This window comes from Gambusia affinis, linkage group LG06, assembly GCF_019740435.1.
Source record: "Gambusia affinis linkage group LG06, SWU_Gaff_1.0, whole genome shotgun sequence".
NCBI lineage: Eukaryota > Metazoa > Chordata > Actinopteri > Cyprinodontiformes > Poeciliidae > Gambusia > Gambusia affinis.
This window is the reverse complement of record NC_057873.1, coordinates 29,325,516-29,342,714: the sequence shown is the minus strand read 5'-3', so window position 1 is coordinate 29,342,714 and position 17,199 is coordinate 29,325,516. Positions and strand designations below refer to the sequence as shown.

The 17,199-nt window shown below is 37.6% G+C and overlaps 2 protein-coding genes across 4 annotated transcripts in view; one reads left to right on the top strand and one right to left on the bottom strand.

The window, feature by feature from the left end:
• Window positions 1-17,199, top strand: part of nf1a (neurofibromin 1a) — an 80,549-nt gene that overhangs the window by 47,271 nt on the left and 16,079 nt on the right. For both annotated transcript variants that reach the window (XM_044119376.1, XM_044119375.1), the window contains exons 36-40: window positions 9,041-9,473; window positions 9,597-9,937; window positions 11,234-11,436; window positions 12,482-12,675; window positions 12,760-12,900. In XM_044119376.1, coding sequence (XP_043975311.1) covers window positions 9,041-9,473; window positions 9,597-9,937; window positions 11,234-11,436; window positions 12,482-12,675; window positions 12,760-12,900 — 1,312 coding nt within the window. The remainder of the gene's footprint in view (window positions 1-9,040; window positions 9,474-9,596; window positions 9,938-11,233; window positions 11,437-12,481; window positions 12,676-12,759; window positions 12,901-17,199) is intronic.
• On the bottom strand, window positions 2,097-15,594 carry LOC122832536 (protein EVI2B). Of its 2 annotated transcripts, none has more exons than XM_044119377.1 (4): window positions 15,424-15,594; window positions 8,706-8,866; window positions 5,202-8,571; window positions 2,097-4,051 (listed from the first exon to the last, which is right to left on the bottom strand). In XM_044119377.1, the coding sequence occupies exon 4, from the start codon at window positions 4,007-4,009 to the stop codon at window positions 3,002-3,004; it is 1,008 nt and encodes a 335-aa protein (XP_043975312.1). In that variant the 5' UTR covers window positions 4,010-4,051; window positions 5,202-8,571; window positions 8,706-8,866; window positions 15,424-15,594; the 3' UTR covers window positions 2,097-3,001. The 2 variants fall into 2 exon arrangements, with proteins under 2 accessions (XP_043975312.1, XP_043975313.1); XM_044119378.1 differs by having other exon boundaries at window positions 8,706-8,871; window positions 15,424-15,555.

The window sequence follows — 17,199 nt, the reverse complement described above, 5'->3', positions numbered from 1 at the left end:
TCACCTTGTAATTTCAGTATTAGCACCATCTCTCCTCATCTCTGGTCATTAACTCCTCAAGCTCCACTCGTCTTCCTTTGTACATTTTAATATGATAAAGCCAAGCATTTTTCCTGGGCTGCTGTGAATGTAGTGATGTGTCTTTGTAAATGCTACGCGTTAGTCCCGACTTCTGCCCGGCTCACTGTTATGCAGGGAGTTCCAGGTTGCAGTGCATTATGTGGTGGTGAGGGAGAGAAAGAAAGAGGGAGAAGAAATGCAGCAAAGAGCCTGTCCACTCGGCCTTTGATGAGGCAAGCACAATCTGTGTGCTCGATAGGAGCAACCCTTGTTTTCACAACGCTGCATTTTCAGTTTTCTGTGGGGTGATTTTTATTTATTTATTTTTAACTAATTTCAGAGACCTGTTGAGCTGGATTTCTGTGATTCTTTATCTCTGTCAATTAAAAGTTCTTCCCTTTCTGTTGCTATGGTCCTAAAATGATCTTTATCTTTTTATTTGGACAAGTGTAATGAGGTAAGACATGTAAATGCTAGAGCAGAGAACTCTGGCTGGACTTGTTTGTCTTTTTTGCTTTCCAGAGTTTGAAGTTACATCTCAGCTGGTTTGTCCCACAGTGTTCACAGTGTTCACAGTGTTCACTGTGTTCACTGTGTTCACTGTATTCACTGTATTCCTTTGGTTCCTCCAGTCTGTCCTTTCCTGCTGACTGAGTGGCTCAGCCTCTGGTTGCCCACCAGTATTATGCTGTGCATGATTTAGGGTGGAACAATTAAAATTGCGTTTTTCTCTGGAGGTTTTGCAAACCAATAAAATATAAAAAAAACATTCATAAGCCTACATTGATCATGATGGCATGATAGCTTAGAGATATGTTGCTCTTACATAGACTGACAGCATCTTTTGATGCAGTATAAAAATAATTATTCAGTACCTATACGAAGTGTAAAAAAATAGAAAATACATGGCAGATGTTATGGTATTGTGTATTTTAGTTCTGACTTCACTGTAATACACAGTATGTTCCCTCAAACCTTATAGCTTCTTACATTTAATCAACATAAGGGAAATAAACTCTGGATTGAATATCAGACTAAAGGGTTTACTTATGCAGGAAACATGTTCTTTAGTAATGACCCGTCAGAAGTATAGACCTATTGCATTCAGATTGACAGACTCATTTCCAACCACCAGAAGATGTGCTGATATGCAAATCTTCAAGGGATTATTTTTGGCAAATGAATAACTTTTGTACTGGTAAAATATATCGGTAAACTCCAGTGTGTGACGTAACCCCAAACCATTTTTGTGGTTCGGGCACGATTTGGTCAAGAACAAATTGATTCCACAATTCCAACAATAAGAAGAAAGAAAAAGGAGGACGATGATAACGTCATTTTATTTCCAACATTAAAAACAAATGTCAACTTAGAGAAATAATGACATAAAAATAGCAATAGTAATCAAATACAGTAATGAAACTTTAACATTTGGTTTGAAAAGGGAGAGGAAAACACCAATGTTTATTAAATCTTAGCTCCAACTAACTCATCCAGGTTCTTGACAATTTCAGTTTTGATTAAAGGATCCAAATACTTCCCAAGCTCTAAATATTTATTCATGCAATTTGATCTCCATGTTCACAAATATTCACTCTACACTTTCAAAGACATTATTTACACAAATAATTTATTAGATTCTAGTCTACAGCATTTGCACAGTCAACAGACTCCTGTAAGACGGCAGTACAACTTCAAAACAACCAAAAACTATTTTCTGTTCTTTATAATGCAATATTTACATAACATATGCACTCATTTACAATCACCCAACAACATGCCACTGGAAGCCCATTTTGCACTTAAAACGCTGTTCCATTCATATGTATTTGCACTAGTCATTTTAAAAAATGTATTGACATTTTTTGTTCTTGTTTTTTGTTCTTGTTTTCTGGCAACCATTGTTTTTCTCTGTACATAATTTGACCATTTTTGAATTGAATACAATCCATAAATTTTTCCACTTTTTATAAAATAAGTTTGTGTCCTTTAGATAACCCACCTTATAAATTGTCCATCTTTTTCTTTTTCATAGAATTGAATAGATCAAAGCAAGTAGACATGCTGCCCGAACTCATTTTTTAAGTGTGTAAGATAATAGATTTAATGGATGGATGGACATTAATTTTCCCACATTGACAAATAAAGCATCCATCTATCCATCACATTGAGCAACCATCTCAACATTTCAAAACACAGCTGACTCTAAACAGAGCTTTTACAAAGAAGCATTTGTGTTGCACTTAATGATGAAATATCCTTGAAGTGGTTAAAGAAGAAATGCCTGATTCAAAAATTCCATATTTAGTTTTCTAGGTCCTAAAAACTAAACTCGTTTGTGATATCTGCTTATTGAGTTTATATCTCTTTGCGTATGGTCTCATGACGGTGTTCTGAAGATCTTTTGTTCACAGTGCATTCTGTATTGCTGTGTGGAGAACAAATCAAGCATGAACAATGTCAGCAACATTGTATCTCACTGTGTGTTCCTCTTTCAACACTTCCTTCTGCTTTTCATTGAAGTGGAAGATAGATCTAAACATATGCAGTTGCATTTTGTACTATCCAAGTAAATCCCCCAAGAAAAAAAAAGATTCAGATCATTTCTGACAGCCATATTTGTTGATTTTGTAGGTTTAGTTTCTGTGTGCTGATGTGAGCACAATGACCCAGGTAATAGCTGTATTAATGTTGATTATGAAACATGACACTAATTTTCAGTGCCCCAAAATCCAGTCTCAGACAGGAAACTAACTGCATACAGTCTTCAGATTAATAAGAGGCCGTATGACCATGTATGGCCACTTTTTGTTTTTCCATGAAACTTCAAATACCAGAATGACTGTGTGTCTGAGGACGACTGTTGGTTCACTAAAGAGATCTCTACGGCAGACATTACAGCTATCTCTTCAGTTTCACTTCCAGTGTTCTCTTCTGCAAACTATTTTTCTTGTGCACCATTTCCATCGATAGCTTGACCAAAGGTGGTTCCTTGGTGTTTTTCTTCTATCGTGGCTCTTGATGTGATTTCTATCATCTCATTTGTTTCTGGAAGTAAAGAGAATGTCTTTGAAAGTCTGTGAGGCAGGAAACTGGTCAGGGAAATTCGGTTGGATGATCCCAATACCACATTGCCTTTGTTAGCTTCCCCATCCAGAAGTGGCGAAGGACCTGCCCAGCTTGTAGACGTTTGCTCCTTCTGAAGTCTATGTTTACGGATGTATATGAGCAGAAATCCCACAATCATCAGTGACAGCATTGAACCTATTATTGCTGCCACAACTTTGCCGTCTTGTGAACCTTTTTTCTCTGCCTTGTCAATGTTTGGCGTCTCTGAGGTGGAGGGTTGTGTTGTGTCACCACCTGGAACTCGCTTGGTACTTTTAGATTTTCTTTCTTCAGGCTTGACAGATGTGGTTTTTGTTTGAATGGCCGTCGATGTGGATGAAGGTATAAATGAGGAGGTCACCCCATTTAACTTGGTCTGTGAGGTTGATGTCCTCTGTGTGCTGTGGTTTTGTGTAATGTTGCTTAGCATCGGAGGTGCTGTTGAATTGTTGATTCGCTGACTGGTCTGACTAGTCAGAATCGTTGTAATGGATTTCCAAACGTTAGACTTAACAGTTGGTGTATTTGATGAACTGGTGAGAGCTGGTGCTGTCTCAGTATTTACTGAAAGTATTCCTGGATGCGTCGTCTGAGTTGTGTGCAGTGAAGGAGTAGAGATTCTTGGGTCCTCTGCTGTAGTCCTATCAACACTGGTAGTTGTTGTAGTGTTGAGCGATGGGATCCCTGACAGCTGTTCTAAAGTTGATGGCTGTCGTGTTTCCATCTGGGTGTTTTGGGTCATGTTGCCTGTTGTCACGTCTGTGGTGTTGATTGGCAGCTCAGATTTTACTGTGCTGATTGCTGCCATTGGCAGAAAAAGAATGAAGGTAAAGCTGGTCATTTTGGCCTCAGATCTTCTGTTACACACCCCTGGTGTTTCACACTAAAACAGACGGAGATCCAGATTCATTGTCAATGACTTCTCATACATAAATAACCAACACAAAGAATTGTAACTTGATATGCTTTATACATCATAAGAAGTTTTTCTTATTGTTGACCCCAGGTTCATATCTGACAGTAATTACCTAGGAGAATGATAAATTACACATTTTTTAAATGCATTACATTTTTTCATGTACTAATATATATAATTAATGGTGCTTACAGGTCTTTCTGAGAACTTGGATCTCAATGAGACAACCTGCATAAATAGTTTGTTGTTTTTAAAAAAAAAAAAAAAAAAAGAAGAAGCATATAGAAGCAGAAGGGAAACTTATGTAATTAACACATTCTTTAGGCTGCTTCCGTGTTTTATAAAAAGAAACACTGCATGTGAGCTGTACTTATCTTTGTAGCCTTTGTTTTAAAGATTTTAAAATCATTTGGTTGACATTGTAATTTAGCAGGTTTGCAAGTTAAATCCGTTGACATGTTTGCTGGATTTCCTATGTCCAGTTCTCCAACGTGAACTGTGACAGATTTGGAACTCAAGCACATCATACCATCATACTCTGTATACAAAGCAACCTTTTTTTTTTCTTAAACTGAAGTTATATTTGGACTCGGTGATAGCTTCCCGCAAATGCAAGTCAACCGTAGGTCATCAATACTCTCTCACTGATCTTCATGCTAACACTTTGATGAAAATTAACCCTATATTCTTTCTCGTATTTGGCTTGTTGAACCAGATGTCCAGGTTTTCCTACAGTCAACCTAAAACAGTTACACCTACAACATCATACCACCGGCCTTCTGAGATGAGCTTATGCTTGGACAGTTCAGTTGTTTTTCTGTATGTAAATGATGGGTCCTTTTTGGTTTGCAAAGTTTCAACAATAAAAATATGAAAATGTTCTCCTTATTGAGTCTTAAAATATATGAAAAGTAACCTTATAAATTCCTTTGAAGATCAGTTTAAATATTTGAATGAAATCTGACCTTGCTTAGCAACTAATTAATAATTAGAGTTTTACTGTATTTATAAGATCACATTGCATCTTGAACATCTTTTCTGGAAAAAACAGCCATAGAACATGAACCTAATCTTTAAGACAATAAAAATTACTTTAGGTTCAGAAACTTGCACTTACCTGTGACTCTACAAGGATAACCCGGGTTTGTTATCAAGATGTATTAATAGTTCAAAGATTAACCTGTTAGACTTAACATACAATGTTGACTTAAAAAAGCAGGAACTAAGAGCAGAGAATAACCCCACCTCTTTGAGATGATGAAACCGACGCTTTCCTCACCGACAGGAAATGAAACATTTCAAACTGACAACCATGTGCTCTCCAACTATTTTGCTAAACCCTAGATAAATGTAAAGTTGATGTAAGACAAAAGTTGTGACTTTTGATCCAAGACAAAACTTCAAATTTAGAAGCTAAACTAACTAAAATTTCACTTCTCTTTAGTTTCAGTTACTTTTTGTCAAAACTAATGTAAGAATTCACCATTAAAATAGTTAAAATAACTGATTACAGTAGTTAAATAAAGCAATACACTCATAAAACATCTGCAGCATTTTTTTTTGCAGATGTTTAAGGACTTCAGCCTTTATAGAAGTATAAGGTAACGTTAATTAGAGGACGTACATCAATATTTTTGTCCAGGTTAGTTGATTAGTTGATTTTTTTAATGATTAGACTGAGCCACATTTCAAAAGCAATGTCTGGTTTTCATGGCAGTAAATTTTTATTTGAAACTTGTCAATTTCAAGTTATTTTGGTGAACATTATGGGCTTTTTGGTCATTGATAGAGGGATACCAAAAATTTTGTTCACAAGTATATATTTGGAAGCTCTGGTTGAACATCTATGTAACTCTATAGATCATCAGTTTTATGTCATCTGCATTTTAAGAACTGCTTTGACTGCACATAAGATCAGCTGTGTCCCATCTTGGTTACATTTATAGGATTTTTTTTTTGTTGTTGTTGTTGTTTCACAGCTGCAGCTTAGTAAGGGAGTGCTTATGTTCTGGTAATCAAAGTCCAATCCTACATGTGGACATGTTGATAACAGATCCAGACGTATAGCTGGAGATCCCCAGGCAATATACTGTTTATTCTGCTTCTTTCTGCAGAGCGGTACAGGAACTGAAAAACACACAACACCAGACTTAAAGACAGCTTTTTCCCTAGAACTGAAATTCCCCCCCCCCAGTGTACACTCAAACCACTTGCACTGAGAGAAACAAATACAATTATCGGTTGATGACATAAAACTCTAACTTGCGCTTTTCTATACATCCCACCTCAAATTAGTGCTCCTAAGTTCTACGTGTGACTGGAAGATATTATTCTCTGCACTTGTGAAGAGAATAACCGACCGTAATTTCTTTGTGTGAACACATAAGGACCAAAAATGTTTTTTGATTCTTGGCTGGACTGCAATACCTGTTTGCTTATTTATAGGGGTGCACCTATTTATCGGCCCCAATTTTCTGAATCTTGGGAGATCAGTGATCGGCCGAAGCTTAAATATGAAAGCAATATTATCCACTGATCTTATCTACCTCAGCAAATGTCTAGAAATCAACTGCTATCCTCTTCTGATTAGAGGTTGGACTGACCGACCGGCCCAACAGGTCATGTCTGCATGTTTGCAGTTAACAATAGTCGCTCCACTGTTGCCAACTCAGCGACTGAATTGCTATATTTAGCAACATTTCAGAGAAAAATATTTCTATCAGCCAAAATTGGAATCGGCAAGTCAGGGCTTTTAAAAATAGGTAAACGGCTATCGGCCAGGAAACTACAATTAGTGCAACCCTAATTATTTAGGTGCTATGTTTTTTTTTTTTTCATATAGAAGATGTAAAGACCACACATTATCCAGAGTCTATATGTTCTATGAACTCAAAGCAAAAAGATTGCAACGCTTTTTAAAAAATCATTTATTTATCACAAATCATATCATTATTGTGACATTCACCAAGTGTTTCATATCTCAAGTTTTTCTAATTTGGTGCTGATCCCCAAACGTTCCATTGATCCGTTCCGTTACCCTTTTACCCTGGAGACTGCAAAAAACCCCCAAAAAAAACAAAAAAAAACAACTATTTGATATTTTGTCATGGTTTAGTCACAAACCTTATTTTATTAGGATTTATTTGATAACCAGACACAAAGTACTGAATAATTGTGAAGTGGCATGAATGCTTCCACAAGGAACTGCATGAGTGTGTTTGAAAAGGTATGAATTAGAGCAACACTCTAAAGCACTTATTGACTGTCAGATGAGGTTAAAGGTCACTTTATAAACAGAATGTTCTGTTTTGAACACAACAAAATTGTGTTGTTTTCTTCCACAATCTCTCATGAAATTTTTGATTAAAATTGCACACATTGGGATGTCAAAATAATTCTCCCTAATTTGGCCTGGATGAACTCCGTGCTAACTGAAGTCTTAAAATATTTTTTCAGATTTCTCATATTCTATAAACATGAGTAAGTATCTCACATACTTATTTCTGCATTTTCAGTATTTCCTTTTCCCTTTATTTGTTTAATTGATAGTGACCAAAAGTAGTTCTGTAGCATCATACAGCTCAAACATCAAGTTTTGCTTTTTATTTGAACTTGAATCTGTTAGTGAAAAAAACATTTTGACACAGCTAAACTTTTTCAAAAACTGTACAATTTATAATCTGCTATCAGTGTTAGTTTATTGGTTTCTTTTTAAATTTAAATAAATCTTAAATTCTAAAGATAATCCCAATTTTTTAATATCTAAGTAGCTTTACGTTTTACAAAAACTTTAGTTTCTGAAAAATAAGAATAAAGACAACATAACAAATTTGTTTAGACAGGGGTGGGTTACCATTTCATACAACAAGAGGCATGTCTTCCAAATCCTTGGGGACCTCCAAACAGGAATCCTTAGAACTGGAGCTCTGGATCTGAAAGACTTTCTCTTCAGGTTCAGTAGAAGTTGTTTTCCCTTCATCAAGTCCTGCCCAAGCTTCCTCCTTAGCCTCCTGCTTGTCAGTCATACCGTCTGTTCTCACCTCCTCTAGCATAACAGTCGTGTCACACGGGCCAACCAGCCCTTCTATCTCTGTTTGATCTGCTTCCCAGTAGTGAGTACCACTTATGTCCGTGTTTGATCGGCGACTTCGGGGGATGTAGACCCGGTGCTGAAGGACACAGATCTGACATGCAAGCACAGATGTTGTAACCAGTAAGCAGAGGATTAATCCTCCTGCTGAACCAATGGCAATGAGACCCATCTCAGTGTCAATTAAGCAGTCGCCACCAGTGGCGTTGATTGCAGCAGCTGGGTTTTCATGGTAAGTTGCTGTGAGGTGGGACTCCGCTGTAAATGTTGGGGTGCCTGTTTGGTCTTGGGATGTGGGTAAATCCATGGTGGTAGTTGAAAGAGCTTGGTCTGCTTCAGCAGGGTGGAGCAGGAACAGGAGAAACAGGCACAGAGTTCTGGTGGCTTTCATCATGTTCTGAAAAAAAGAATGTCGTCATGGAGAGCAAAATTACAACCCAGTTTTAGTTATCTTTGCATAATTTTTACATTTTCTTCTTACCGACTATCATTGCTTTAAATTCTTTGCATTGTTTCTAGTTCAATACTTACATTAAGTAGTTTCCAGAGACCTTTGTGTTGAAACGAAGAGATGAATGAACTGATGCAGGCTTGAGAACTGCTGTGAATGGTCCTCTAGACCTTTGCACTTGGTCTTTTTCTCTGCTTGGGTTATTTCAGGGTGTCAGGTCCGAGCTACAGAGGCTGAAGAGCTGTTCTTAAAGAAGCAAAAGCATCAGTATTTTTAGCCACTTAATGTTTCAAAGCATGCTTTGTGTCGTCTGTATATTTGTGAATTTGTTTTATTTAAAGAGTACAGGTCTGATCATTTATTACAGAAAAACCCGAGGGTGTATTTTACCATATCTATTTTTGTCTTTCCTCAGGTTCAAAACAGGCCAAATTAATGGTGACCTGCTCATCTACCATGTACTCCTCACCCTCAAACCTTACTACGCCAAGCCCTATGAGATAGTTGTAGACTTAACTCATGTTGGACCAAGCAATCGCTTCAAGACTGACTTTCTATCCAAGTGGTTTGTGGTCTTTCCTGGCTTTGCGTATGAGAATGTGGCAGCAGTTTATATCTACAACTGCAACACTTGGGTGAGGGAGTACACCAAGTATCATGAGAGGCTTCTTACTGGTCTTAAGGGGAGCAAGCGCCTGCAGTTTATTGACTCTCCAGCCAAGTTGGCAGAACACATTGAACAAGACCAACAGAAACTCCCAGCAGCCACTTTGACATTGGAAGAAGACCTCAAAGTGTTCCACAATGCTCTCAAGCTGGCTCACAAAGACACCAAAGTTTCAATAAAGGTATGGTGGCAATAAAAAGTTAGATTTCCTCTAATGTTGTTGATGTCAACAAGCAAGAATTAGATAATTCTAACGCAGCAAGAACAAGGTTTCTGAAACCTATGAATAATTTGTACCCCTCAGGTGGGTTCCACAGCAGTTCAGGTGACCTCAGCTGAGCGGACACGGGTACTTGGCCAGCCCGTCTTTCTCAACGATGTGTATTATGCCTCAGAGATTGAGGAAATTTGCCTGGTGGATGAGAGTCAGTTTACTCTTACCATGGCCAACCAGGGAACACCTCTCACATTCATGCATCAAGAGTGTGATGCCATTGTCCAGTCCATAATTCATATCCGTACTCGCTGGGAGCTGTCTCAGCCTGACTCAATTCCCCAGCACACAAAGATCCGTCCAAAAGATGTCCCCGGGACTCTTCTCAACATTGCTCTGCTCAACCTGGGGAGTTCTGATCCAAGTCTCCGGTAGGTAGCTCAAGGGCTTCAAGCCAAAAATCATTTCCTCATAAAACACAGTGGCTTGTAGGGCTGTAACAATTCCTCGAATCATTCGAGTTCTTCGATTACTAAAATTCCTCAAGGCAAATTATCTGTCTCGTAGTGTATTTAAATTCTGTTTTATTATATAGATAAATAAATAATAAAACAGCAGTCATTTTAAAGCATTTTATTATTTGTTTGGGCCGGGTAATTATTTGAGTTGCGCAACGCTCTTACTTCTGCCTGAGTTGTTGGCGAATGCTCAGTGCTAGCAGCATCACATCTGATTTTCAAGTTTGATCCTGGGGATTTCATTGATTATTGATAATGTTCGGGGTTTTATTGTTTTTTGGGAGGCCAATAGGCATCATTAAAATGACTGGTGCGATGCATGGAGTGCAATATCCTTTCTCCTCCTGGAGCTGCTGCCTAGTGGCTGGTCCAGAACGAACCCAGAGGGTGTATTTATCCTGGTGGAGCAGATAGACGCAACACTCCGGGCTGGTGTGCTGCAGTTGATGCTTAACGTAGCATTAGCATTACAGACGAACCGGAAAATAAATTTACAAACATATGCCGGTCACAACAAATGGGTGGCAGAGCGCATCATGGCAGCACATAGCTGGTAGACGTGTTTCTGTGTGTGACGGAGGAGCCAAGTCCAGTCGTTCACATGGACACAAAAGTTATAAATGGCTGGACAAGGTGAGAGTTTTCCTATTAAAGATGAAAACATAAACTAACAACTGGAGTATAGACATTTTTTTAGAAGTACCTTTGTCCACTTATTCAATTTCAAAATTTTGTATAATTTTTGTCCAGATTAACTTAAAAAGTGAGCTATCACTGTTACAAGTTATTTTCTAAACTACAAAAAAGTAATTGTTTGGGGATGCCCAAATCTGAAAATTTGGGACAATGTTGATATCTGATATTCATACTGCCATTATGGTAGTATTTACCAGTATTTAATTTGATCAATTTATTTGATCATTCGATTAATCGTCAGAATAATTGATAGAATACTCAATTACTAAAATTACAACAGCCGTAGTAGCTTGTCAACGTTAAACTAATTGAGCTCCAAAAGCATGGCTGGTCCATGTGTGACTGCTGAAGCTTTAGGATTTCTTTGGAATTTCTTTCTAATGGAACAAAGACCAGGAGATACTGATCTGTGTGACCAACACAGTCAGTGTTGAATGTAATTAAAACCAGCTGTACTTTGTATAGAAGTACTTGACTTGACCAAATATTACTCATTGTCCTTTCCACATCCAGGTCTGCAGCTTACAATCTCCTCTGTGCTTTGACATGCACATTTAACCTAAAAATCGAGGGACAGCTGTTGGAGACATCCGGTCTCTGCATCCCAGCAAACAACACACTTTTTATTGTCTCCATCAGCAAGACCCTTGCTGCAAATGAGCCGCATCTGACATTGGAGTTCTTGGAGGAATGCATTTCTGGCTTCAGCAAATCCAGTAAGACCGCTCGACATTTAGCATGACATTTACCTGAAGTAGGTATTTGACACTTGACACAATGTAAGCAGTTTGCTGGTCCAGGAGGAGTGAATGCTGCAAGGCAATGGATTCACAAAGACTCTGTTCTACTGAAGCTGACAATGACTTTTAATTATATTCAGATTAAATTCTGATTATTTCTGAAGTGTGTGTTGGACTGAACATACTCAAAGTAGAGGGTGGAGTAGAAATTTACAAATATCTCTAGGATTTATTTTTTATCCATCCATCCATCAATCAATCACAGTTTTTGGAGTCGAAAAGTGGGAACGCTGTAATCAGAACTGTGACTATAATAATAATGGAGGAAGTGGGTTGCGGTCTAAAAGAGAAATTCAAATAATTCACTCACTGTCCTTTCCACATCCAGGTCTGCAGCGTACAATCTCCTCTGTGTAAGCTAAACCATTTGTTTTGAATTAAACTGGTGGTTTAATTCAAAGATTAAACCTTTAGTTTGCTTCTCACCTACTTATAAAACTGGTAGCTTCATTCTTGAAGTGCCTATGTTTGCCATATTGCCAGTAAATGTAGCTGTAAATGTTGTGTAAAGTATTAGAGCAGTAATTAGAAAGATTCCTGGTAATATGCCCTGCAGAGCATCCAAAAATAGCAGAGGTACTTCTTACAATGCTTGGAAGCTTAGCTCTACTTTGTTTGTAGTAAACTGTGGTGTGGGTGTAATGGCATTTTGTGCTTTAGTGATACTTAATAGTTTGCAGGGAGACCCCACTTTATAGAATTAATGCAGAAGTGTGTCCTTTATCTTTTATTTTTTTAAATTAGATGTCAATGTTTTTGCAACTCCTAACATGCCCTAAATCTACATGCAGTAACTTTATGATTTGGAAGGCAATGGTAGTTACAGTGGCTAGCAGGACTTTAAGGAAGGCTCAACAGTGTCCAAAAAAAGAGGAAAATGCCAAGAAATATTTAATATTTCATAGTAAATACTTGTGTTTTCTGTGAACGTTAAGCAGAAGTTCTAAATGTTTTCTTACAGGTATTGAGCTCAAGCATCTCTGCCTGGAGTACATGACACCCTGGCTTCAAAACCTGGTCCGCTTCTGTAAACATAATGACGATGCCAAACGTCAGCGTGTCACAGCCATCCTGGACAAACTCATCACCATGACAATAAATGAAAAACAGATGTATCCCTCCATCCAGGCCAAGATCTGGGGCAGCCTGGGCCAGGTGAGTGTCAACCGAAGAAATGGAGAATCTCTTTTTATTCCATCAAGGTTCTGTCAGTTTGGGACTCATTTCTCTTATTTTTAGATAACGGATCTGCTTGATGTGGTGTTAGACAGCTTTATCAAGACTAGTGCCACAGGAGGCCTAGGCTCCATCAAGGCAGAGGTCATGGCTGATACTGCTGTAGCTCTGGCTTCAGGGAATGTTAAACTGGTGTCCAATAAGGTAAGATTCTCCACAAATCAGAAGAGTGTTGGTCATGAGTAGTGCTGCATTTTTCAATAATGTAATAAAATTCTGGCCTCCAAATGTAATAAAAAAAATAATTAAAACTACATTGAGCAAATAATTAGGAAATGTTACATATCAATTATTTTAAAAAATCCTTGAACAAATTTTGTAATAGTTTGTGGCGCGTCATGTAACGTTATTACATTTTGCACTGACACTAAATGCAGAAGTAGCTCTTTAAAAACATAGTAGTAATGTGGCACATTTTGCAATGAACAGTCAGATCAGTGTTTGTGTTCATCCTAATTATTATGCTTCTTACAATGATCATTTAATGGTCATCCAATAAGTTTCAAAGATTTAAATCTTTGAACGTTCGGCTTTCCAATGTTATTGCTGAGGGTAATCAGAACCAATCATCCCGCTGTGTTGTGTGTTAAGACTGATCTGGTCCAGTCAGTAGAACATTGGGACCATTCCAATCTAAACTCTGGGATATTCAACATGTGGGATTGTCTTGGGCCGATTATCGCAGAGTGTGTGATGTTCCCCAACTGGTAACGAGGATGACAGTGACAGGTAGCCAATCAGAAAGCATGGAGGGGAATCCCAAACAAAGAGCCGCTGACATGGTGTGACCGAGAGTCCGGTGGACATCGAAGATGGAGAACTGTCAAGTTGATATGTGGAAACAACGTTAATGTTTATGGATCAATCAATGACAATATATAGCCAATCAATGACATTTCATTGCCAATTTCAATATTATGTCTTTGGGTCCTTTGATTTTGAGTATCGGCTGATGCAACTCTCACTGTTTGCTAGAACGGCTTTCGGTGCTTTCCTGTTTTTTTTGCCAAAGTATCCAACAAACCAGAGGAACTATCTGGATTTGTCGCTCATTCTTTTCTACACACTGAAACTCAGGAGGGTTATGGGATGGATTAAATATCAGGTTTCTCCTGCATGAATATTTTCTGAGGATGTTCTTTTACCTTTGTTTTAATCAGTCCCAAATCTCCCGGGAACAAAACCCAGCAGGCCTTGAACCTCCCCAAACCATGGGGGGTTCTAAACATTTTCACAGAAACTTTGGAAGAAGTTGCCTTGACCTGCTGTTTGAATCAGCTGATCAGATGATTCAAACATCTGTTCCCCTCACCCCACTGAGAACAATTGAAGTTCTTTATGTAGTTCTTTAATGTGGTACTTTATTAAATCATGAAATATCTCATTTCTAAAAAAGAAATCAGTGCATTTAATGAAAGGCACATGTAATTCATTCTATATTTTATAAATCATTCCTATATTCCCTGTTTTTAATATATTAATTACACATTTAAATAATTATTTCATAGCTCATCTGTATTCTCCATAGATACTGATGTTCTTGAATCCACCAATCCAAACACCAGACTTGTGGTGCTGCAGGTCGTATTTAAACTGATTTACTGTGAAATTTGAAGCTAACAGTCCGAACCTGTTGCACATTTAATAAAGGATCAGAGTATTAAGCAAATATTTTAGTAGATGTATAGTATATTTAATATACTGTCAGTAGATACATTCTAGATTTGTTTATCCACTTGACTGAGTGTTCTCTGCTTCTCATCGTCTGCTTTATCAGAAAGATGTAAGTGTTGTAAAAGAGACATTGTGCAGTGGAAGTTGATTGCTTATCTTTTGCAAACATTTCGAGGTGGAAGTAGTTTTAGAGTTAGCTTCTGTATACCAACATTAGGCCCATAGGATGAACACACGGTGCTCCACTTTATTCTGATGGACTTTCAACTCTCTTGGCCACAGAGGATATAGAATCTGGAAAGAGTGGAAGGTCGTTGGAAGAAGACTGTTGCTGTTTAGTGCAACTTCTCTCAGTGTCTCAAACTATCATGTACAAATCATGTTACCCTCATGAATCATTGTGAAATGTTCATAGTAGAAGAGCTTGGTAAAATTTCCTTGCTACAATGGGTGGTGATTACTAAAACCAACATATGTTTTTATATATATATATATCCATGCCTTTTCTATAGTTGCTAAAATATACTAAGAATTGTGAAGTCTTTAGAAAACCTCATGGTTTGTGAAACGATTACTTTTTCACTTTCAATCCAGTTTAATATTTATTTGTATGCCTGCTCTGCTGGCTCATACAAAATGAAGCATTGACTTGGTGACAGTAAACCCAGGAGGCATCTTGTTCATAGATATTTAGTGGCTAAGCAAAACAATCTATTTTACTAGTTATTTGTAGACTTATCTAAAAATTCTTTTGGCTTATGTTTTTTCGGCTTTTTTTTTTTTTTTTTGCGGCCATACGTAATATTAACTGTTTAGTTAGATTTTTAATAAAACACACACAAAGTTTAAGTTAAGGTTATTTTAAGATGTCAAAACAAATCAAATTTTCATCCTAAAAGACTGGAGACAGAACTCTCCTCAGAACACAGTGCATACATACAATGTTGGAAGTTTTGTTGTGAAAAGTCTGCATGAGTCGTAATCGTTACTTACATGGTAGAAGTGCAATTCCAAAGCAGTCAATTCCTCGTGACTTACAGAAAGCAAAACGAAAAACTCATCCACTCACTATCCATCATCTGTGTGCTTTGTGTCAATTTCAGCCTGCAGCCCAGATAAACAAACACAACATACACAGGCAGACACAATAGAAAATTCTGGGCCTGGCTCCTATTATGGCACACATCAGTACTACTTTGAATAGTGGTCATTGTGAAGACTGTTGCCTAAGAAATGGCAGGCAGTGTTTGGTTTGTGCTGCTGCTCTGCTGCGGGTTTGAGGTGGCTTCACCAAACTGTTGCAATGGTTGCTGATACCATCCTAACCTGACAGCGATAAATACACACAATATGGAGACAGTTTCCACAGGCAAATTTATGAGGTGATCTTAGAATAAGTCAGCAACTGTTTGAATGAACTCATCCTAAGGCTCAGTTAAGGTTTATGCGACTTCCTGTAGGCAGCAAAATAGATTCCGTTCTGCAAGAGAATCCTGGCCAACGTGAAAACAGATCAACAACAGTCTGACCTGTTCTAAAAACACTCCTGGACCACCTCACTTGAAATTGCCTTTGCAAAAACACGTAATCCTTTTTGTTTAAATTCTTCATTCTTTATTCTTTACTTTGAGAATATCACAAAAAGCTCGACTCCATGTTGAGGTCACAGTTCCAGTCTGTGATCAATTATAAAATTGTTATTTATAACAAAACAAAAACAAAACACAAAGCGGGAACAAGGGGGCGCTATTTTTTAAAAAAACATTACTTTTATGTTCAAAAAAAGACAATTGTTTTAACATAAAGGGGGGAAAAAAAGGTGTGGGGCTTTTATTTTTTATTTACTGCTCAAAGCATAGAATGACACTGAATAAATCAGCCCTTATGGGTCAGACACATTGTCACCAATACCCAATCTAGAATTTTTTTCAACAATGTCCGATTGGAGCATCTCTAGTCAGGGTTAGCCACAGAAACACAGGGTAAAACATGTCATTAACTGGCAGCAATACCTCCACCCAGCCCCGTCCAGGAAGGTGTGGCAGCTAAACAGAAGCCACAGCAAGATAGAACTTCAGGGCACACTGTCTTCCTCTAGGACGATGTTTAAAAGTCAACTTTTTTATGAAGCTTATACAGAGTTTTCCTCAAGAAAACTTGCTGAATCTGGTGGCAGAGGCGCTGTGGCAGTCAGCCAGCAGCCCACTGTGTTTCTAAAAAAAACATTAAAGGTGAGAGGAAATTAAAAATATCACTGGGTAATTATAGTGGAAGACATTATAGAAAATACTCACACAAACCTATAATCTTAAAAAAAAATGCTTGAATTTTATTTATCGAGGATTTTTAACATTTAATTATTGAGATTGATAATACTAATAAATTTGATTTAATGCTTTCAGCATCGATAGATTAAATGTTTTTAAAATAATTTAGAGGAAATAAATCTTCACATGCTCTGGGGCTGCATGTGCACAAAGGATCAGTGGCTTTGTGTCAATGTACTGGTTGATGGTGTTGACCTTTTTCTGTGTAAAATACAGTAAAAAGCCAAAAGCTGCCTGTTTATGTAAACAAGGAATTCTAATGGTGTTTTATGGGCCCAGTTCAGGTTTTAAATTCATTCGTATTTTCAGGTTCAGGAATTTTCCCATTTCTCCTAAAAGTTCTATCAGCTAGATTAGAAATTAACATGTATATAAGATCTACATATATATATAAATAAATAAATATATCGGCTATAATCCCGACAGTATGGAACCACTGGGC

Excerpts from the sequence above, each read along its gene's own strand:
- LOC122832536 (XM_044119377.1), bottom strand. The coding sequence starts at position 4,009 with ATGACCAGCTTTACCTTCATTCTTTTTCTGCCAATGGCAGCAATCAGC.